The following is a 24,073-nucleotide window of genomic DNA, read 5'->3' as shown; positions in this document are numbered from 1 at the left end:
TTGAATATCGCGATGCATATCAGGCCACACATACCTATGTCTAATAAGCTTCTCAGTGACTTGCGGACCAGGATGTGCGGGCGCATGGAAAATATTGAACGCTATTCGACGTAAACTCGCGGGAATATAAGGCCGAATGGCCTCGCCAGAAATTTCGCAATAAATCGAAATATGCTCAGGGCCCCAAGATATAGCTTTGAGCACTAAGGAATGAGTAGACGACTTGCGGAGTTCCGCCAGTTGTTCATCATCCTTCTGAGCGTTTGCGAGATCGGAGAGACTGATCTCACAGGGGAGTCGAAGTGACTCAATCCGAGAAAGGGTGTCAGCCACTACATTCTCCGGGCCCTTCACATATTCAATATTAGTGGTGAATTGCGCAATCAGTGACAACTGGCGCAATTGGCGCGGAGACGCTTTCTCGGGGCGCTGTTTAAACGCATAGATCAATGGTTTATGATCCGTTAGCACTTTAAATTCGCGCGCTTCTAACAGATAAGAGAAGTAACGGATCGCTTCGTAAATGGCAGTTAACTCCCTATCGTACGCACTGTAATTTAGTTGCGCGGGGGTTAACTTCTTCGAAAAGAACGCGAGGGGTTCCCAGAACGCGCTCGACGCGTTGAGTCCAAGACTCTTTTGTTCCAAAACAGCGCCTACCGCGCGATCGGACGCGTCGGTTACTAAGCGTAATTCAGCACCGGACCGAGGGTGAACCAGAAGAGCAGCTTTCGCAAAATCCTGTTTAATTTTGTCGAAGGCCTGCTCGGCCTCACGAGACCATACGATCTCCCTCCTATCATTCTTTTTTGAATCATTAAAATAGGCATTCAAGGGAGCCTGGATATTAGCAGTATTAGGAAGATTCCTATGATAAAAATTTACCATGCCTAAAAAACGTCGCAATTCGACTATGGTTTTTGGCTTGCCAAAATCTAGAATGGCTTCTACCTTACTAGCCAGAGGACGAATGCGCTCGGAGTTGATTGTATACCCAAGGAATTCAAGTTCCTGGGCTGCAAAATTGCATTTATCAACGTTGAGGCGAAGGTGATAATCCTTCAACCTCTGGAACACTATACGAAGATGCTTGAAATGCTCCTCCCGAGTGGAAGAAGCAACAAGTATGTCGTCAATGTAAAGGAATACAAAATCTAAGTCGCCCAGCGCACGATTGATGTATCGCTGGAACGATTGACTCGCATTACGAAGACCAAAGGTCATATATTCGAATTCGAATAACCCGAAAGGGGTTGTGATGGCAGTTTTCTGCACATCTTCTGGCGCTACAGGAATCTGATTAAACGCCTTATGCAAGTCTAAAGATGAAAAAATCTTTTTTCCTGCTAGATTGTTACAACAATCATACAAGTGGGGAGTAGGATACTTGTCTGGAATGGTGACAGCGTTTAATTGTCTGTAATCACCACAGACTCGCCATGACCCATCTTTCGTTTGCATCATGTGCATAGGACTAGCCCAAGGGCTACTTGAAGGTCTGCAGATACCTGCCTCACACCACTGTTTGAACTCCTGCTTAGCAGCAAGGAGCTTGTCCGGCGCTAAGCGACGCGGACAAGAAGAAATGGGTGGCCCTTTCGTAAGGATGTGATGAAACACCTCCTTCGACTTGGGCAGATTCGGAAACGAAGTTCCTGTAATTTCTGGAAATTCAGAAAGTATGTCAGCGCATTCCGTGCCAGAGGCAGCGGTGTGGACTGATTGATATTGAACATCTTTCAGTTCACCAGACGAAGTTATACAAGTGGCTCGATCCACCAAGCAACGCTTACGAATATCTACAACAAGGCCATAATGCCAGAGTAAATCTGCCCCAATTATGGGATGAGGAACATTGGCTATACAAAAGTGCCATTTGATTGCCCTACGCAGTCCTAAGTCGAGCGTGCGAAAATATTCGCCAAACGTGTCGATCGAGGATTCATTGGCGGTGACCAATTTGAGTCGACTCGGCTTACCTCGAATCCTCGAATCTGCAGGAAGCAAAGACACGTCTGCGCCGGTGTCGATTAAGAATACCTGACCGGAAATCCGGTCTCTTATATGGAGACGTCTGGAATCACCTGTACCTTCCACCACGGTCTCCGCGTGGGCAGGTGAGGTTAGTTTTTTGCAGCCAACCATTCTGAGTATTTGCTGCATCCCTCCTTGCAAGAGATGGGATTATCTGGATAGCGCGTGTGCGCCAGGCACAAAAAACGTGCATTGACAGAGGGCTTCCTAGTCTTGGATCGACCACGCGACTCTGCTTGCTGGCCAGATCCCGAGGAAGCAGAGCGCTGTTTCTTTTGATTAGAAACCAGGGTTTTAAGCAAAGACTCTATTTTATTGAGTTTTGCCGTCAGAGTGGCAATGCCATCCGAAGAGGGCACAAAAGAAGAAGTCTTTTTAATGGGAGTAGCATCAGAATGGCTCAGATTCCCAACCGAACTGACTACAGGCTTCGGACCATGGACGGCCACTAGCTTATCTGCCACCTCTGCTAATTTATCTAAATCTTTGCTTTCGGTCACCACCAAGATTTCTTGTTGGTGATCCGTCAGCTGTTCTAAGAAAATTGATTTTAAGACAGAGTCACTGCAATTGCATCTTTCCTTGAGATAACGAAGCTGCCGAAGGTTTTGGGACGGTTTACAGTTCACGTCAACCTGTCCTCTTAATAACCTTCACAGGTTCTCCTCATCGGTCGGCGCGAAGACCGACAAAAGACGTCTTTTGGACCTAGTGTAAATGTCAGGATAAGGAGGTTGCATCGTGATAATATCACTAAGATTTGCTAAGGAATCCTCATCTAATGACATGACTAAATAGTCGAATTTCGTCAGTTCGTGCGTGACGCCCGAACGACGTAATGATGCCTCTAATTGGCAGAACCATAATACTGGCCCTTTTCTAGAAAATGGTGGGATTTTGGGAACGCGCGCGACCGCGACCTGGGAAACATCCCTACGTTCCTCTCGCCCTAACCTATCTTCCAACTGATCCCTGAGAGCGTCGCGCTCTCGCCGAATCTCTTCGAGAGTTTCATCTGGATTGAACGGGTCTGCTGGAGACGGAGGCGGAGGAGGAGCCGGAGCCGCCATTTTCTATAAGGGTTAGGCTCTAAAAATTAACCTACGCTTCAGCGTTTACAACCTGACCTAAATCACGCATAAGCGCGTCACAGGGACTATTGCAAGAAGTTACCCGCGACCAGAATTCGATATTTTCGTGAACACAGGTATGCCTACTCGACGCGAGGTATTGTTCATGCGACAGATTCGCGAACGCGACGCGGAAGCACGAACACGTAAAAAAAACTAATGTCTTTAACAATATGTTAACGCGTGAGAAGCCGTGCTGTGACTGATTAGAGTTTTTCGCTTCTCACAATGCTAATGCATATGTCAAATCACAGCACAGTTTATGCGACACAAAAGGCACCGTTGACGAGGCACGACGACAGGCTCCGTTGACGATGTCAGCCTACTTCAATGTGACCTTGGGCAGACCAAGCCACAAGGTAAACAGTTTGATGGCGTAGCAACAGAGCAGCGTCCTTCAGAGATGTCTCGGGGACAATGGGCCCCGGTGTAAACAGCCTCTGGCACAGCAACAGGCAGCGTCCTTCGATGTGACCTCGGGCAGACCAGGCCACGAGGTATACAATTTGAACGACGCAGGAACAAAGAGATGTCCCTCAGCGTGACCTCGGGCTAAACAGGCCACGAGGTAGGCAGCAACGGACAGCAAGCTCGGCGTGACCTCGGGATGACCGGGCCACGAGGTGGACAGCACACTGGATCTCGAGCAAATCGCCTCTTCCGGATGTGACGTCAGCGTTAGCTCAGCTCGCACGTATCGTGAAGGATGTGAATACCTCACGAGGCGAAACACTGCCGTGCCTTGGTAGAATTTCTGGAACTTATCAGACTCTGAGTCGAGTTCCCAACTTACCCAACACGCTGTTGTCTTCCTTTTGTACAGTTGAATACCCGTTCAGGCAGACACAGCGGCTCGTACTTCTTAAAATGGCGGCTTGGTCCTGTAGTCGATGAGCGAAATTGTACCGCCAAAGTCGAGCTGTGCAGATATGGACTGCACTATTACCGCTCCTCCTGGGCTCCGTATTGTTCTTCTCAGATCACGTCGGGGTCACCAATGTAAGGATTGGTCCAGAAAGGATCAATGATGGTCTTGAATCACATGTGGTGAGCCTTACTCTCAGCACGTGGAATAATTCACTTGTAGACACTATTAACGAGTGTAAACAATATCAACAATTTATTCAGAAAACACTGAGAAGATACATGAACTATACAGTGCCTAAACGAGGCAATAAACCGAATTACTATGTAACGGTTCCACGAGCCACAATGGCTGATCGAAATAATCGTAGAGCAATAAGTAAACACGTGTGTACAGTTCGAGAGCACGAGGAAGAAGAGATCGATCGGCACGATCGACGTGCCGTCGATAATGGCGTCAGTGGTCGTGCGCAGGCGCGGCAGCTCCCCACTATGCTGTCAATGCAGAGTGGTACGCGCGACCCCACATCTTTTGTTTTCTCTTTCCTCTTTCTAATCTGCTCCTAACCTCACTTTCTTCTCTTAGTCCTTTCACAGGACTCCTTTAGTCTTGCGTACCTCTCTTTTTGCTTTCAGCTGATCCTTTTTTTTCCTCCTCCCACGGAACTCACTCTCACTCCACCTTTTCTTCGATTTCACTCGTTATTAACACTTTTATATCTTCTGCTCTCACTGTCGCATGCTTTCTCCATGTATCCGGAAACGGAACTCCAAATTATTTAACTAAATGTACGTATAAATCTTCTATTAGCTTGTATAACGAATGTAGAAAATGTGTTCCGGCTGTGACGTTAATAATACTTAATTTTTAAATCTATCAGTATTAATACCTAACCTCAAAAATTAATTATTCATGTCGATATAGTTCTTAAAAATATGTTTTTTCAGATTGTAAACTTCCTTTAAAAATTAAATTTGATAATGACCATCACTAGAAACAAAACTTTTGATTCCAGTCGAAAAAAGTAATTAATAAGTATCATAAAAAAACAGATTAAAGTAAGAGAAAGCCAAAAGTGTACATAAAATCTAAGGATACTATTAAAAATGACAGATGGAAGGAAAATAGAAGATTGGATAAAAATAAAGAATTGAAGAGAAATCAAGAATATCTCAATACAGTGGGCCAGTTTAAGATTCCAAAAAGCACGCATTTTTTCTAGAATGAAAAATTTAAGTTCGGTGGATGCTAACAAGGGACCGCCAACTGTACTGTCGAAGACAGACAAAAGATCTTGCAAAAAGGAGCAAGAAAAAAAATTATAGAAGAAGAACATTTGTCAAAAAAGCAGGAAACAGAGAGATACAAAATTAAAAAAGAACAAGAACAAGAAATCAATAATAATTTACACGAAAGAAAAAAGATAATTACACAACAAATTAAGGGCAGAATGTAATATATAATAATATATTTATATGTGTATCACATTAAAGAGATTTAATAAAGTTCGATGTTATAGATCAGGCATGGGCAACTTTTTGCTCGATCGGAGGCATTCTCAAGGAATACCCCCACTCTTCCCGGTTGCGCGTCTTGCTCCCCGTGGCGGCCATAGTGCTTGGAGCACTACAATAGTGTCTGTTGCAGATTATATGTAAATTCAATTTGTCCCGGTGTAGGGTTTACTTCTGTCCAGGTACTAGCTTAGATTGGATTTAATATGTCCAACTATAGGTTTGAATTATTCTTGTTAATACAATTAAGATATTAACCTAAACAATGATTTTTTTATTTTAAATTACTTTACAAACTCTGAACTGTATGTTAAAACTCTTAAAAAATTATTTTTGTTTATTTAAAGTGATAAAATTTAAAATAGAAAAACATGCTGTCCAGGCATAGGGGACTTCACCTTATATCATCTCACCGTGATTCCCCTCATCTGGCGACACTTGCTCCTTGCACGTCCGCCACAGCGCCAACAGTAGTCAAAGGCAGGGTTGCCAGATGCCACGGACCTAAGGACTGAGCGTAAAGTAGATTTATGGGTGAGAGGGGGTGTCCCCAAAGACGGAAGGGGAATCAACTTGTCGGCCATCTTAGATGGCAGCATTGTGGTGCGCTCTATAGGCGACTTTAAATACTAGTGTAGCGTCTGTCCTCGTCTGTGCTATATCTCTAGCATGGAATAAAACCTACATCACCTTTAGCAGGAAACAGAACCCACTGTTTACTGTTATTAAATCGGTGGCATGGATCAGGACAGGACTAGCATATACACCGACGAGATACTATTACATGATATTAATATGTAAAGTAATATGAAATAATATAAAAGAATATGAAATATTATATGAAATTATATAAATTATATATTGATAGTTTATTATACAATAGTAATCGATGATTAAACTGCTGTGGCCACCCCGTCCGCCTCCTCCGCTGCCGCCGACCTGGTATCTTTCAGTTTCTGTAACATACAAAATATTAATAATTAATAGTTACTAATGTTGATACGAAACAGTTCATAATGTATCGTATACTTACCGGCACCTTTCTGCCTCAGCGGATGCTCATTCTTCGTGTCATCCGTCAACATCTCGACGATCGTCTCGACGATCGGGTACCACACCTGTGGCACATTCGTGGCAAACAGTCCAGATAATTCGTGACTAGAACAGAAACAACACACAAATAAACGAAAAACGAAAAAATGCTCTAAAAACTTCACAGTATGAAAAATAGAATTTCATTTCTCTGCTTACATTGCCAGCTGATGCTCATGCGACTATCGTTGCCAGCCACTGGCTTACATTGTCAGCTGATGCTGGACCTACTATTGCCTCGGAATCTTGCACTCCATTCTCGTTTCGGTCATCGTCACCATATGAGAATCTCTACTCTGAAAAACATATTTCAATTAATTTCGATGTTTTTGCGGAACTGCAATTATTGAACAATTTCAATCACTGACAATGAATCAGCGATTCTGCACACTTGTTTGTGTACAGCTTGATGTCGGATTGTACGGATTGTCGGACTCCGAAATACCTGACAATGAATGGACTTGCTCCTCTTCTAACAAATTCTTCTTTTTTAGAGTCTGCAAAATTGTTTGCAGATCCGTAATTTTCCTGTCTTTTCTTCTATTACTCCTTCTTAAGGCTTTCAATGCCAATTGATGTCTTCTTTTCATTTTAGAGATCTGCTCCCGCAACATTTGCTCTCTTGGGGAATTAAACAATCTTCTCGGGGATATGCACGTACATTTGTCCACCAAAGACACTGTTGCTTCAGTCGATTTATTTGATTGCAATAATGCACCCACCTGCAATAGAATAAAACTAGTTAGTAAATGATCACATTAGGGTACACCCTACCGATTTTGATGAAATTTAGATATTGAAAGTCATTTTTACTTTTTTATAAATAAATCTATCATTTCTTTACCATATTACAATGATTACATGATGCCACATAACTTTTCATTTTAAACCGTGAGCGCGATAACGTATGAATCGGATAACAGCAAGTAAATAAACTGTATATATTAGATAGTAAAAACTTACACGTTCATTTTTGGATTCAGATTCAATTTTTAATACTTTTTCACTAACTTCATGTGAATCAGTATTTACTAAATGCCTTCTCTTTCTTCCTGTAATGCTCATTGGTTCGGTAAATCCAACTGAATCATCATCAGTTTCTACTTTTATTACTGCAGAACTCGTCTAAAATAATAATATTATCACAAAATGAATTTTTTATTCAAATGAAATAGTATGTAAAGTAAAAGTCTTACGTTATAGCTATCTGAACATATAGAAGTTAAAGGCTCCTCAGTTGAAATTTCTTTGCACGCATTAATATTTTTTTCCATAATTTCTGGTAATTTTACCTATAAATATAAATACATTTATTAATATCACTTATGGGTCATTCCACGCGAAAACAGACACTTTTTGGAGTAACATTTCGGATTTTGTTCACATTTAAATATGCTGTAGACCAGGGTTGCCAGATGTTGCCCCTTACGTTTCCGTCCCTCGCCATCAAGCTGCGTTAAGCCTGCCTTCGCTTCCCCCACTCTTACCACTGCCGCTGCCGCGTGCCGCGTGCAGGGTTGCCAGATGCTGCCCCTTACGTTTCCGTCCCTCGCCATCAAGCTGCGTTAAGCCTGCCTTCGCTTCCCCCACTCTTACCACTGCCGCTGCCGCGTACCGCGTGGAGCACGCTACCGAGTGGCGCAGAAAACACCGTACGCTTATACAAGCTGATTTGCTTCGGAAAGGTAGACTATACTGCTATAATGAAATAAATTTATTCGTGTATTGTTAAATAAACACAAATTAAGGTTTGAAAAATGTATATTTGCGACCTGCTAATTACAAGAATAAATTTATTTCGTTATTGCAGTATAGCTTACCTTTAGGTAGAATAGAATACTAGCGAAAGCAATAGCAGTGATTGTAATTAGCAGGTCGCAAATATACATTTTCCAAACCTTAATTTGTGTTTATTTAACAATACACGAATAAATTTATTTCATTATAGCAGTATAGCCTACCTTTCCGAAGCAAATCAGCTTGTATAAGCGTACGGTGTTTTCTGCGCCACTCGGTAGCATGCTCCACGCGGCACGCGGCAGTGGTAAGAGTGGGGGAAGCGAAGGCAGGCTTAACGCAGCTTGGTGGCGAGGGACGGAAACGTAAGGGTACGCGCACAGTGGACCCGTTTTCGCCCGACGACCGACTTTTGCCCACACAGACGTGCGTTCGGGAAGCATGTGTTGGTGTCTTTTCGACCGATATCGACCGAAAAGGTGCTCACAGTGGAGCCGGCATCGGGCAAAATGGTCAAGGTCAGCGGGGAGCCGAACCTTTTCGAGACCTTCGAGAAGGGTAACAATGGACAAACCCCATGGGGTCCCGACGCCGGAGGAGAATCAAATCATTTCGTTTTTCGCCCTACGTCGGACGGTGCAGCGTTCTCTTTAAATAATTTTCACGTCGCCAATTTTCAAGTATCCGTATTTTTAAAAACGGGTCCGCAAAGAGGACACTTGGGGCTATATTATCATTATTTTTATTTTTCCAATTTCCTGGCGGTATGATAGCAATGAGCCTGTTTAAAAAACAATCGCAAAATAAACTATGAAAATAAATATTTTTTCAACTGAAATAATATTTATTAAATGCTCTTATGATTTCACTATGTGCACCCAAAACTAAAATTGTCATTGTTTTGTTAGTTTGGCCGTTATAATTTAATGAAAAAGTTGTGACACCTCATATTTCACGTCTGCGTAGAACCATCAATTTACAAGATTTCAAAGAATTCTCTTTGAGATACGTTCATAACTTTTTTGGGTTATAACGTTCATATTAACGTCCAGTTCTAAACGAAAAAAATTAATAATTAGTTTTGTATTTTTTATAATTTAAAGTAATGCACTCACCGCACTGAATAATACCTACACTATAAATGTTTAGAAAATCAAGAAGTGCATATACATTATAACAACAAAGAAAGTAGAAAAAATTTTTTCCTTCAAATGGATGTCGCAGTTGTTTCCGATGTCAGCGTTTGTGCTTAGGTTCTATCTCTTAATCTATGATCGATGTATTAATACTGTAATGTATTAATATTTTAATGTATTTCAGAACATAGATTTTTTAAAATGACGTTACCATAGTAAACGAATTATTGCCACGTCTTGAGGATTTTGCATCACTGTGCGACGTACGATAGCGTAGCGGCTATCGGCACGTGCAATAAAACATTTGGCGCGTCCAATTCATAATTCTTTACTGTAAAGTTTTTAAATTACTTTACAACTGAGTTAAGTAAAGTACAACTCGTGTTGTCCGAGAAAGTGCCGACTTCCAGCTCAATAGTAATGATCTGTCATAAACCTCTTCATAGAGAACAGCCCCGGGAACGGCACATAAACAAATCGAGCCTATCATCTGTAGGTCTGCCTATCCCCACCGCAGCCGCGCCCGTGGTCCCAATGTTTTGACTTCGACGCTGTACGCTAGATAGTATGTGTGGCCGCCGTAGCCAATATTTCGACAACAGCCGAACATGCGTGTGAAACGAGGCCTGCCTCCTCCACTCTAATCCAATCGGGCGCGCATCGTACCTAGAGACACGTCACCGTAGTCCTGCCTGGGAACCTTCTTCTCACGCTCGCATCAATACAATGTCGCCAATTCGGACCCATACGAGATGGCGCCTTGCCACCCCCTACAATCGCGTAGTAGTGGGCGGTAACAGTTTAATATCTTAACCCACTCAGAGTTGTGCTAATTCAATTATACAATTAAATTACATTGTATTTCAATTATACATAATACTAATTCAACTACGTCATCACTGAATTACATATTACATTAAAATACAGTTCTTCAAATTATAGTCCAGAACTTTGAAGAAGTGCGGATCAGGCTTGCCATATTCCGCGCGTGCCAGGCCCCTTACCGCTGCTCCCCTCGCCCATCTGCTGGGCTAAGCCCGCCTGGCTTGCCCCACTCGTCGCCACGCGTGCGCGTTGAGCAAGCTAACGGGTGTCCCATAAAGACTTCACTTTCACCCAAGCCAAGCCGTCCGTGGCGTCGCGCGGAACAAAAGAACGCCCGTTAGGTTCCCTACCTGCTCCCACTGGCGAGGAGTGGGGCAAGCCAGGCGGGCATAGCCCAGCAGATGGGCGAGGGGATCAGCGGTAAGGGGCCTGGCACGCGCGGAATATGGCAAGCCTGGTGCGGATATATTTTTATGTTTTTCTTTCATATGCTTGTTTGCTGTCTATGCGGCGTAGTTTCTATTCCTCGTCCTCCTTCATAATGCGTACCGCTATTTTATAATTGTACTCCAATTGCAATTACGAATTACATTGTACTTTAATTGAATGAAGATATGAATTATAAATTACAATATGACTGAATTATGATGTAATTCAATTATTTGGTATTAGGTCGGAGAGAAAGTCCTTACGGTTTTTGTTATTTTGATGTTAGTTGAAAACCGCAAGAACTTTCGATTCGACCTAATAATTTTGATTCCTGGAGTAATTCAATTGTAATTCTGCACAACTCTGAACCCACTGCTGTTCCGCTTCGTACGGGGCAGTGTATTGGACTACTTGTTGGACATAAACAAATTGAAAATGTTTTTTCACTACATGAAAAGTGTCCCATCTCAACTTGGCCACAAGTGTCTTCCAGGTGGAAGACAGATAAAAGAGTCGCTGCACACGGTGTTTGGGTGACGGGAAACCCCAAAAATGAATAGTTGCAGCTTATAACTGACCGTGGAGGTCTGCAAGGTTTATAACACATAATTGCTATCGAGGCATAGGAAGATGTCAGAGTCTTCCTCTGTGGCTCCGACAATAAAGTAATAAAGAACTAAATGTATTTAAGAGAGGATTTCTCTAAAAAATTTGCAATATATTCCGGTACGTTGTCGAACTTTCGATGCCGTGGGTGTGGTCACGTCGATAAAAACGACCTTGTTATTAGAAAAAAAGTTAAATTAGAAAAAATTTTTCCTAATTTCTTTGTTGTTTTTATGTATATGCACTCCATGTGAGTACATTACTAATGGTGAGTACATTAATTATTAATTTTTTTCGTTTATTATTGAGATCCTTTGAGTACCACCGATTTTCTTTTTTGTTTAGAACTAGACGTTAATATGAACGTTATAATACAAAAAAGTTTGCGACATTTTTAACTTTCCGATAAATAAGGTCACTATCGTTTTGAAAACAGCGAGATAAACGATTTTTTCGAATCCATATTTATTAAGCTTGACATTTTTAAAACTAACAATAAGAAAATGAAAACATTATCCGGATGGCGTCTTTCAGTTTCTTTCAAAAATCAGACGATCAATGAAATGATAATTAAAATAAACAACAATTAAATATAATAATTCTGCTTACGATTGATCTAAATCGCAGTATCTTATATAATTGTTTTAGTTTTTAATTATTCTCGAGTATCCATACTTCCGTGAACGTTGATCTACATACAATTAAGGGGGCCGTCTCCTAGCAGATGACGGTCGCGCATGAACACTCACACACCGCTAGAGTACACTCACACACCGCTAGACCACGTATACGTACGCGAGAATTGCTAGGATCAGGGAAATGGGTTCTGATTTCTCGATAATGCAAAGACGGGGGTTTTTATTAGTCAAAATCGCTAGATAAAAGATCAATCTAGCGCGCTGTTTGCTTCAAAAGTCGTTCTTTTACGTTTCCGAGCAATGATTTTGCAATATTCGGCTGCATGTTGCCCGTCGCATGTTGCCCGTCAGATGGCGCTACAGTCACGCCGGCGTACTAGCCTCTCCGACGGGCAACATGCAGCCGAATATTGCAAAATCATTGCTCGGAAACGTAAAAGAACGACTTTTGAAGCAAACAGCGCGCTAGATTGATCTTTTATCTAGCGATTTTTACTAATAAAAACCCCCGTCTTTGCATTATCGAGAAATCAGAACCCATTTCCCTGATCCTAGCAATTCTCGCGTACGTATACGTGGTCTAGCGGTGTGTGAGTGTACTCTAGCGGTGTGTGAGTGTTCACGCGCGACCGTCATCTGCTAGGAGACGGCCCCCTTAATGCACATGTATCATTCCATGCAAAATAGGACTCCTGTTTCGAATTTTGTTCAAATTTGGATATGTTACAGTTTTTAGTAAAATATGAACGTATCTCAAAGAGAATTCTTTGAAATCTTGAAAATTCATGGCTTTACGGACGTGGAATATGAGGTGTCACAACTTTTCCATTAAATTATAACGGCCAAACTAACAAAACAATGACAATTTTAGTTTTGGGTGCATATAGTGAAACCATAAGAGTATTTAATAAAAATTGTTTTAGTTGAAAAAATATTTATTTTCATAGTTTATTTTGCAATTGTTTTTTAAACAGGCGCATTGCTATCATACCGCCAGGAAATTGGAAAAATAAAAATAATGATAATATAGCCCCAAGTGTCCTCTTTGTGGACCCGTTCTTAAAAATACGGATACTTCAAAATTGGCGACATGAAAAGTATTTAATGTGAACACTGCACCGAAATACAAGCCCGCGGTGCGGCGGGAGTCCTGTCGGTCGACGTCGGTCGAAGCTAGAAGGGTCTCACAGACGAGCCTACCCACACATTTTAAGGTCGGGCCCGATGCCTCTGACGTCACAGTTCCGACCGATGTCGGCTCCACTGTGCGCGCACCCTAAGGGGCAGCATCTGGCAACCCTGGTCAAAGGGTTAACGAAGGTTTTTTGCAATTATCTCGGAAACTATGTCCGAGCGACGCACACTGGTCCACGCGCTCGATCTAGCTGTTCATTAATATTTTAGCACTATGTGAAAGTTTAAAGGTATAGTAATTTAGGTCGTTGGATTCGTTTTGATATCAGCTACAATATTATTAAGTCAAAAATACATATTGACTTTTAAAAATTCAAGGCGACTTTAATTATTTATGCATTGAAAGTTTCTTTTTTAATTTTTTCGATTGAAATTTGTAGACTGCTGAATGTTGATTACGTTGTAACAGACCTACATAACGTAGGCCCGTTACGAATAAACCCCTAGCAAACCTCCACCGGTTATACACGACGACGCGAATCTAGTACCGTACCGCCGGCCTCCTGTCAACACAACACCGCCTGTACCGCACGCTCCCCGTACCTAGATGCGGAACCCAACGGAATCCAAAATCAAATTCCAAAATACTGATCATAAGAAGGCATACGTCATCATCAAAATACCGCACCGCACCACCATCCCTTACCACCAAACCATCCCTATAAAAGCCGTCGCGAACAGACTAGAACCACCTGAGTCTGCCAGCAGTTATCCAGGGACAACATCGTGCGATATTCCAGTGCTGTGAGTATTCTACCTGTAACCGTTGTCCACGTCTCCGCCGTTATCGGCATCCTGGTTCCGCTGGTACGAGCCGTGCTCTACCTCGAACACCCGGTGCGTCACCGGTCTCCTTCGCTAGGCGCGTCGCCTCCGAGAGTCGACGATTAAGAAGCGGTGTGTCACCCCTTCGGCCTCGTCGGAACCCTGCCGTCCTGCCCGTCCGCTGGTGCGAGCCGTGCTCCACCTCGAACACCCGGTGCGTCACCGGTCACTTTCGCCAGGCGCGTCGCCTCCGAGAGCCAGCGAACAAGAAGTGGTGCGTCACCCCTTTGACTTCGTTGGAGAACCTCCTGTCCAGTTATCCTGTACTTCCGCTGGTGCGAGCTGTGCTCCACCTCGAACACCCGGTGCGTCACCGGTCACTTTCGCCAGGCGCGTCGCCTCCGAGAGCCGACGAACAAGAAGCGGTGCGTCACCCTTTGACTTCGTCGGAAAACCTCCTGTCCAGTTATCCTGTCGCTCCGCTGGTGCGAGTTGTACTCCACCTCGAACATACCCGGTGCGTCACCGGTATATTTCGTGAGACGCGTCGTCCACGAAATCGGCCGAACTAGAAGTGGTGCGTCACCCTTCGACGTCGCCTAAGAACCGCCTAGAAAGTCACCCTCGTGAGGCGAGTCGCCCACGAGGCCAGTCGAGCCAAACAAGGTGCGTCACCTTGACCGAACTCCCTGAACGACTGTCCGGAGGAACTTCGGTGACCCGTGCGTCACGGACATCGAAGGACCACAACAACCCGGCCTAGGTAGGGAGATCACGACGACAGTCGTGATCTAACTCTACTCCTGTCCATCCTGCCTGCGTCCCACGCCACATACAGGTTCAGGTAGCACTCTCACGGTCACACGTTCTAAAGTCACGGGCACCGTAGCATTACCAACGCGCACTGTATCCGGAGGCACCGTATCCTGAGGCACCGTAGCTTACGCGTCCGAAAGGCAGCGAGTATAATTTAGTTACCCGCAACCGACTCGTCTCAGTTATTTCACCCGTACCGACTCCGTTCCTCGCGTCGTCACTCCACTTGTCGTTTAGAACCCTGGGTCGGCGAGCTGTTCAACACCAAGGAGCCCGAACGCGAGGAAGCCGAACGACGACGAAACACACCTGTTTCAACGTTTTGTTTAAAACATTTTTTTCTCAGATTATTGGAAGTGTCTGATAAATCAGGTTCAGGTTTTAAATAAACACAATAATCAATCATTTTTGAAGTGATGGATTTTATAAACATAATTAAAAATATTTTATTTAAAACTGTGCGAAAAACATAATATTAATTATAAAAAACAAAAATGTAGGATGTGGAGCGCGGGATCGAAGACCCCCAAACTGTATGTTGTGTGTTGCGTTACGTATGGATGTGTGTGCGAGCGACAACAAACGGCAAGGTTGTCGCTCGGTGTCACGAAGGAGTTGTCATTGGCCGTTGCGGAAGCAAAAAACGCCCGCGACGTGTAACCGACGACAATTCGAAAACCAAGAGTTGTATAGAGCAGTCGAGATAGCAAATCGAATAGAGTAGACGAGAAGCGAAAAAAACACTGTGTTGTGCGAGTTGCAAATTGTAATGTACTCGATCGTATTCGAGTGACATCTAGCCTTTTATGCGGAAACCAGATTGGCGGTACCCGCGACGGGGACTCAGTCTACGCCCGACAGAGCTCCGACTAATTACACGTTGTGCAAATACATTCTTCCGATATCAAGCAAAAGTACGCAGAGTGTTTTAGTTTGCCTCACCCTCACCGGTGTATTCCCAGTACACTACAACTGGCGACGAGGAATAATAAAAATAACAGAAAGTAGAAAGAGCTGATAGATTTCGCGTATTCGAGGAGAGGCGTTACGCGAACGAATCGAGCGAATCGGCAGAACCACATGTGCGACGAAGAACCGGCAGTGTCAAGTGCAACCGAGGACGTGGATACGCGAGTGGGTCATCTGTATAAGTTAAATAAAACAGAGGCTATAAGAAAATTAAAAGAAGATTACGGGATCGTAGTAGACCCGGAGACAGACATTAAAAGCCTACGACGAACATTAGTGGCAAGATTTCGACAAAATCTCGTTATTCCGCGAGTAGAGGACAACAAAGGAGATCCGAGCAAGAAAGCAGCGGACAACGTAAATAAACAAGGAAAGAGAGTGAGCGTAGACGAGGATAGAGAAGAGATGTCGTGCAATAACAGTAGACTCGAATTCAAACTGGGAGAAGACGATTGGGAAACGTATGTCGAGCGCCTGGAACTATATTTCGTAGCCACGGGAGTCACCGATAATAATAAACAGGCGGCAATCTTGTTGACACGTGTAAACCCAGAGACATATATACTGATCCGAGATCTCTGTGCACCGGCAAAGCCAAAAGAAAAGACGTTTGCCGAAATAGTGAAGTTGGTATCCGACCATCTATGCCCAAAGCCGTCGGAGGCAATGGAACGTTTCAATTTCCATCAAGCGAAGCAATCGGGTACGGAATCTGTGACTGAGTTTGTAGCACGATTAAAGAAATTGGCACTTCATTGCAATTTCCAAAAGTTGAATGACGCGCTCAGAGACCAACTAGTATGCGGCACTCGAGATCACGAGACGAAGGTCCTGTTATTCAAGGAAGAGGGATTGACTCTGGAGAAGGCTATCAAAATTGCCACGACACAACAAGATGCAAAGGGCAACGTACAAAAGATCGAGGAGGTGACAGAAGGGCCAGGGGTCCGGGAGGTCCACGCAATCCGGGTTGACCAAGGTAGGCGATTCCATGGCGGAAGGGGGAGCGCCAAAGGACAGCAGCGCAGGAAGCCGCAGGATGCAGAGACGCAGGGGCGTCCACAGAAGCAAAGTATAGCGAGCGGGAGGGAGACTCCAAGATGCTACTGCTGCGATAAGATAAACCACTACGCGCGAGATTGTGTACACAGGTATAAAGTTTGTAGTTATTGTAAAACGAAAGGACATATGCAAGCGGCGTGTAGAAAAGCGAAGTCACAAACAGTGAAGTATTGCGAATCTGCGAGTGAACCGGACGAAACGGAAGAGTCGGAGGAAGATTTTTTTGCAATTCGAGAAAATGTATTCGCGCTGAACGATTGTGATGATCCTCTTTTTGTAGACGTAGAGATAAACGGGGTAAAATTAAAAATGGAGCATGATTACGTACTACGAATATTTTGCAAGCGTACCCCTTGAACCGGCAAACGTTAAGTTTAACCTATATGGCGGGAGTAAATTGAAACCGATTGGAAAAATGTTAGGGTTAAGAGTAAAACTCGGGAGTAAACGAAATATATTAGATTGCTGCGTTACGCGAGGTAATGACCCACCCATTATAGGAAGACAATGGCTAGCGGCGTTCGGGCTGTGGCCACTCCATTTGGAAATTGAGAGAAAAACGAACAACGAACCGGGCATACGGATCGCGAAAGGTACAAGTACACGAAAGAACGAACGCGAAACCGAGTGTAAACATGTAGCAAACATCATCGACATTGAGTACTATGAAAAGAAATTTGCACGTTTGTTTAGTCCGGGACAAGGTCAATATACTAAAGGAACTTTTAGAGTAACATTAAAACCAGATACGGTACCGGTAGCAATGAAAGTAAGACACGCGCCGTTCGCATTACGTGATAAAATTGAGAAAGAATTGATGAGGTTGGAAAGGCTGGGAAATATCGAAAAGGTGGACGTGAGTCGATGGGCCACGCCGATCGTGCCAGTGTTGAAGTCCGACAAATCCGTCAGGATTTGTGGAGATTTCAAAATGACAGTCAATCCGAACATAATTGTTGATAAACACCCGTTGCCCCTCATCGGCGAGATTTTTTCACGTTTGCAAGGAGGACAGAAGTTTTCTCAAATAGATCTGTCGCATGCGTATATGCAAATTCCTGTTGAGGAAGAGTCGCGCGAATGTCTTACAATAATAACTCATTTAGGACTATATCGTTATCGTAAATTGCCTGAAGGGATTGCATCGGGGCCGGGCGATTTTCAAAGAAAAATGGAAACATGTCTACAAGATATCGAAAAAGTAGCTGTATATATTGATAACATATACGTAACGGGAAAAGATGAAAAGTCACACGTTGTGAACGTGACTAAGGTATTCGAGAGATTACAGGAGTATGGCTTGAAAGTAAACAAATCCAAGTGTGAACTATTCAAAGAGAAGCTCGAGATCCTAGGTTTCGTTATCGATAAGAACGGTTTGCATAAAGCAAAGTCGAAGGTGAAAGCAATTCTAGAAGCGCCGAAACCGACGGACTCTAAACAATTGCAATCTCTAATAGGGTTGATTACATATTACGCACGATTCTTACCGTATAGAGCAGTCAAACTGAAGGCACTTTACGACTGTGCGAATAAGAAAGAATTTAATTGGACTAAAGAATGCGATGCAGCGTTCGATTGGGTAAAACGGGAAATAGTTTCACCAAGGGTGTTGGCGCACTACGACCCGACGAAACCGTTGATTTTGACATGCGATGCGTCCGCGTACAGCATATCAGCCATTCTGTCGCATGAATATGAGGACGGTACTGAGAGACCAATCGAATTTGCATCCAAAATCATACCAAAAAACGAGCAGAGTAGAGCGATAATAGATAAGGAGGCGAGCGCGATCGTTTTTGGATTTAAAAAGTTTTATTATTATATTTATGGCAGAGAGATTACTTTGAAAACAGATCACAAGCCTCTAATTTACATTTTCGGTCCGAAAAAGGGTATCCCCCAAACTATCGCGAGCAGACTTCAAAGATGGGTCTATTTCTTATCGGGTTTTCAGTATAAAATTAAGTATATCAAGTCTACCGAAAATCTAAACTGCGATGCTTTATCCAGACTGCCAATTGAGGATCCAACTCCGCTTTTTGACGAGCAGTTTATACCTTTACACTACGTTGACGAAGGTTCTGAAACGGTGAATTCGAAAAGGATAGCGAAAGAAACTCTGAAGGATAAAACCTTAGTTAACGTTTTGAGGTACACACGAGACGGTTGGCCCGGTAACACTAGCACACTATCAGAGGAAGAAAAGAAATTTCATACGAAGAAAAATGAATTAACTATTCATGGTAATTGTATCCTCTGGGGCTACCGTGTTGTCGTGCCGAAGTCGCTTCAATCATCCGTCCTTACGGAACTACACACGACGCACCTAGGCATGGTAAAAATGAAATCGATCGCCCGATCGTTTTTCTGGTGGCCGAATTTAGACTCAGAGATAGAAAACCTAGCTAACAGTTGCCTCGTGTGTCTGCAAGGGAGAAAGTCCCCTGAGAAAACCATATTAACGCCGTGGCCGTGGCCCGATACAGCATGGACACGTATTCATAGCGATTTTTTGGGTCCATTTCACGACCGTATGTTTATGCTTGTTATCGACGCGCACTCCAAGTGGCCCGAAATAATCGATATGGGCACGGGTACTAAAACTACGAAAGTGATAGCGGAGTTTAAGAAACTTTTTTCACGATTTGGTCTGCCAAAACATGTAGTAACAGACAATGGCACGCAATATACAAGTGACGAATTTAAAACATTTTTGCGCGTAAACGGCGTAAAACAAAGTTTCTCTGCTCCGTATCACCCAGCAACAAACGGGGCGGCGGAAAATTTCGTTGGCATTTTCAAAGATAAAGTGGACAAAGCGACCAGATCGGGAAGAAATTTAAGCGATGCAATTAATCTTTTTTTACATGACTATCGCGCAACTGAGCACTGTACCACGGGACGCAGCCCGGCGTATTTAATGTACAAGCGAGAAATACGCACCCGTTTCGATCTCCTAAGACCGTCAACCGCCGACCACGTCGATGCGAAACAGCTAGCGCAAATTGGATGCAGGAAAGGTACCCGGAACGCAATTTTTCGCGAAGGGGAGAGAGTCTTGGTAAAGGACTACGGCGTGCGAAATGAGAAGCGTTTACTGGGGCAGATAACGAAGAAGTTATCCCCGGTAACGTACGAAGTCGATGTGGGAAAAAAAGGGAACTGGAAGCGCCACACGGATCAGATCATTAAAGGACCGACCGAATTACGACGATCAAATCGGATCGCGAAACAATCGAAAATTCAATAAAAAAAAATATAATATATTATTAAGAATTGTATTCAGAATGTTTAAACAAAATAAACGGGGAGGAGTTGTAATGTACTCGATCGTATTCGAGTGACATCTAGCCTTTTATGCGGAAACCAGATTGGCGGTACCCGCGACGGGGACTCAGTCTACGCCCGACAGAGCTCCGACTAATTACACGTTGTGCAAATACATTCTTCCGATATCAAGCAAAAGTACGCAGAGTGTTTTAGTTTGCCTCACCCTCACCGGTGTATTCCCAGTACACTACATTAACGTCCTTTGTTAATTGTAATAAATCATCTATTATCGTTCGTGTTGTCAAGTTAATTTGTCTCGTCCGAAGTCAACGAAATTACATCCACGTTGACGACCAAATCCTACAAAAATATAATTTTTATTGTATAAAGAACAATAACAATTGACATTATATTATATTATATTGAGAAATCATTATTGTCATCACTTTCTTCGTCAACATCTTTCAATATTAATTGTTCGACTGCATCATCAAAATGCCAGAGGTTCGGCCGCAATTCAGGCGACGCATACGCTTTGAACAATAATAACTTGTGTACCGGGACCGAACGGGATGTGATTCCTGTACGATTTCATAGAGAAAAGAACGCTAATAATGCACTTTGATACAATGAGGGCACATGGGGGACTCTTTACCAAAGATTGAAAACTTTGAAGATTCTCTTTAGTCTATTGAGCATTGTTATCTCAATAAATGGACCGTTTATTTTGAAAGTGGTGTAAATCCATTTTTGAAAAAAATGAGATATCACATAATTCATGCTTAATTTAATGTAAATTTATTATGTATAACTAGTCCGTGTTTAATTTCTTAAAAAATTCCCATGTTTTGTACTGTCACGTTGATCTTTTCCGCGGAGCTGGAAGGCCCGTGGAAAGGATCAATCTCGGGCTTTACAGGCACGGAGGCGGGGCCGCGTCTAGCCGAGTACGCGCGGTCCGCCCGGGACAACGGAATTCGAGGATCCGACGGATCAAATTTTGCGAACGGTTCGGGCGCCAGGCACTTTTAGAGTGCCACGCGAAACGCGATTCTGTTCCTGGACTCAGAGGAGCTGAGTCCGGAAGTCGACCCTCGAAATACGCGGACGGAAATTGCGCCACGAAACGGGCCACAGGATTCGGACACAGGAACGTTCGGACAATCCTCACGGCAGGACGGATCTCACAGGAATCGAGAAATAACTCACGACGATATGGGCTCGAGATGTTTAATCGGTCGTTAATGATTACAAAATTACGGCCACGTGGCCGCGACCCGAGAGCCCGCGCTCTTTATACAAGATTGCGACAGATGTAGGTTCGCTGCGCGGTTGTCGTATCGAAGTTTGACACACGTCGGAATCGTCGTACAAGACCGCGAGTTGAGAAAATCGCGGTCGACGAGATCGCGTGTAGCGCAGGTGAACGGCGCGGTAATGGACCGTCGCGGCGGCCGTCGCTCGCGGTTCGATTTTACACGCACGGTACGCTTAGTTACGTTTCGATCATCGGCGCGACACAGGATTCAAGACACTTAGAGATTATTCTCACGAAACGCGACTCCTCCGAGGAAACTTCCGCACTCGCAATACCCGGGGAAAACTCTCCGAAACCTAACCTCAAAACGCCCCCGGAACGGGCGTGAGACGTTGGCACGAGGCGCTTAGCGCCTCGGCACACGCGAATATTCGAGGACGAGACGAGAAGCGTTCGCCCTCGCGCGATTAAGGTCGAGTCACCTCGCAAGAAACACCGGATGAAACACTGGCTGACTTACCGTTTCGCCTTTTCTTTACGGTTCCGCTATTGCTTCCGTGAAGTGGCCCTAGCCGGCTGCGGGGCAGGTCGGTGCCGTTGCCTTCTCGGGTAATCCCAGCGGGAAACTCTCACGAGCACTCGTTACTAAATGCAACCGGAATCGCTAAGGTGGACCAGCGGCGTTATATTGCGCGTGATTCTGTACCGGCGTAATCTACGTGTCAATCTACCGGGAGCCAGCGCGACAGTGTCGCATCGATTCTCGATCGCGCGGCGACTCGATCCTTGTTCCCCCTCTCGACTCGTTGCCGAATTTTCCCGATTGGCGCGTGGCGCGTACGTAACATTGTAGCGACCAGGATCGTCCCTAGTAAGGTCCTTGGGCCCCAGACCTTAGCGCGAATAATCGTGCCTGAGGATTTTCCTCCGTTTGGCTGCGATCGCACCACCCACGCCGGAGCTTTAGCGCGATGAGGCGACGTCGGGATCTCGAAAGGTCATGATAACCAGCTGTTCGATGCAAGCTCCTGTCCCTTCGACGCCTCCGGGTTGATTCCCCGTGTGCTTTCGGTCCAAATCGTTGTTGCCCGTGCACGGGGCTTCCGCAATATCGGCCAGTTCTTTTTCTGTAGGTTCGTCTGGTGCTGTATCGGTTCCTCGGAAAACTTCGGTCGGTCGGGGTACCTTTCTCGTGCCCGTAATACGGCCCTGTAAACTTGGCCGTTCTCGGCACGTACGACAGATGTCAATCATCGGCGATCGATAAGTACGGGGTTTCCTCGAGGAACGCTCTCGAATCCTGTGATTCCGTGTCGTGGCTCGTGAGAGGCGGCTCAGTCCCGTTTATATGTTACTTTTGTAACCGTAATTAACGGAAAAGTGACGTCGCACGATTTGCAACGTCACAGTAAAATTTAAAATTGGTCGGTAAATGAAATTGCATAATTATCGATTATGAAAGTGGTGTAAGTCCAATTGACAGAGGTAGGTGGCTTAGCAGATGCGGTTGCCGATCAGATCAGTAGCCTATTATCCTACATTTCTTTTATATTACGTGTCATATTACGTGTCAAGAGTTACTAGTTTAGGTTACTTATTCTATTTTTTCCTAAAATGGATAACTTCATATTAACATCAGATAGTGATATAGGTAAGAACAAATGGTAAATCAATATTATTTTATGACAATTGAAAATATTTATTTTATTTAATTTTAAATAAATTCACACAGAAATAAAGCCCATGAATTTAAACAGAAGAATAAATCTTAGATTCAGAGGATGAAGATAATTCCGCTATGAACAACAAATTAACGAATAGTAAAAAGAGAAAAAGAATAATAGAGGTAGAATCTTCATCAGATGAGGATATTGCTACTGAGAACTTAGATTCTGCAGAACAAAATAAAGGAAAATATATGCAACAAATAAACAAAATTAAGCGAAATACTGGACAAAAATACTATACAAAAAGAGGAAAATTCATTCCAGCAAAAAAATTTGAATCCAAAAGTTGTAATTGCTCGAAGAAATGTATAGAACGTATTAATGAAACACAACGTATAGAAATTTTTGATAAGTTCTCGAATATAGGTGATTTTAATAAGCAAAATGTATTTCTCTATTGTATTGTTCAACGTGAAACTGTCAAGAGGAGAAGGTCTAGAAATAAAAAAAAAATTTTAAAAAAACCAAAATACGTATTGATAAAACAGTAGAAACATTGCCAGACTTCATATAATTTGCCTAAATTTTTTAATTAACATATTATGTTAGCCTTTAATTTTCTCGAAACAAGAGAAAATGGACTTACAGCACTTTCAAAATAAACGGTCCAAATTATAAACATTAAATCTTAGTACAAGAGATATACTCTAAATACAGACAAATACTATTCATTTGCAACAAAAATGGACACATAATATTAAATAGATTCTCCAGGGTATCAATAAGAAAAGAGATAATTTTTCGGTGGCAAATAGGATTCATAAAATGTTGATTTTTAAATGCTGTTCTGATCACAATTTTTAATAAATCTCATTAATTTCGTCGTTTTCGAATGTCGGCCATTTAGGAAGCAATATACATTCAATAAACATCGATTTGGGCAAGTTACTTTTTTACCAAATGAGCTAGATCGAACGCGTGGACCACTGTGCGACGGGCAGATGTATAGAGGAAAGTTGTTCAAAATGTTATCCTTGCGAACATATGTCAAGATCAAGGTCAT

General features: G+C 43.4%; 2 protein-coding genes across 4 annotated transcripts in view; one reads left to right on the top strand and one right to left on the bottom strand.

Annotated features, from left to right (window-relative positions):
- LOC143214707 (cholecystokinin receptor type A) overlaps window positions 1–24,073 on the top strand; it is a 635,098-nt gene that overhangs the window by 488,424 nt on the left and 122,601 nt on the right. The gene's annotated exons all lie outside the window — the stretch shown is intronic.
- On the bottom strand, window positions 6,202–8,265 carry LOC143214710 (uncharacterized). Its single transcript, XM_076436062.1, has 7 exons — window positions 8,020–8,265; window positions 7,832–7,927; window positions 7,599–7,760; window positions 7,081–7,357; window positions 6,795–6,931; window positions 6,577–6,701; window positions 6,202–6,499 (listed from the first exon to the last, which is right to left on the bottom strand). The coding sequence occupies exons 1-5, from the start codon at window positions 8,080–8,082 to the stop codon at window positions 6,927–6,929; spliced, it is 603 nt and encodes a 200-aa protein (XP_076292177.1). The 5' UTR covers window positions 8,083–8,265; the 3' UTR covers window positions 6,202–6,499; window positions 6,577–6,701; window positions 6,795–6,926.

Source organism: Lasioglossum baleicum, chromosome 12 (assembly GCF_051020765.1).
Source record: "Lasioglossum baleicum chromosome 12, iyLasBale1, whole genome shotgun sequence".
Classification (NCBI taxonomy): domain Eukaryota; kingdom Metazoa; phylum Arthropoda; class Insecta; order Hymenoptera; family Halictidae; genus Lasioglossum; species Lasioglossum baleicum.
This window is presented reverse-complemented; position numbering and strand designations above follow the sequence as displayed.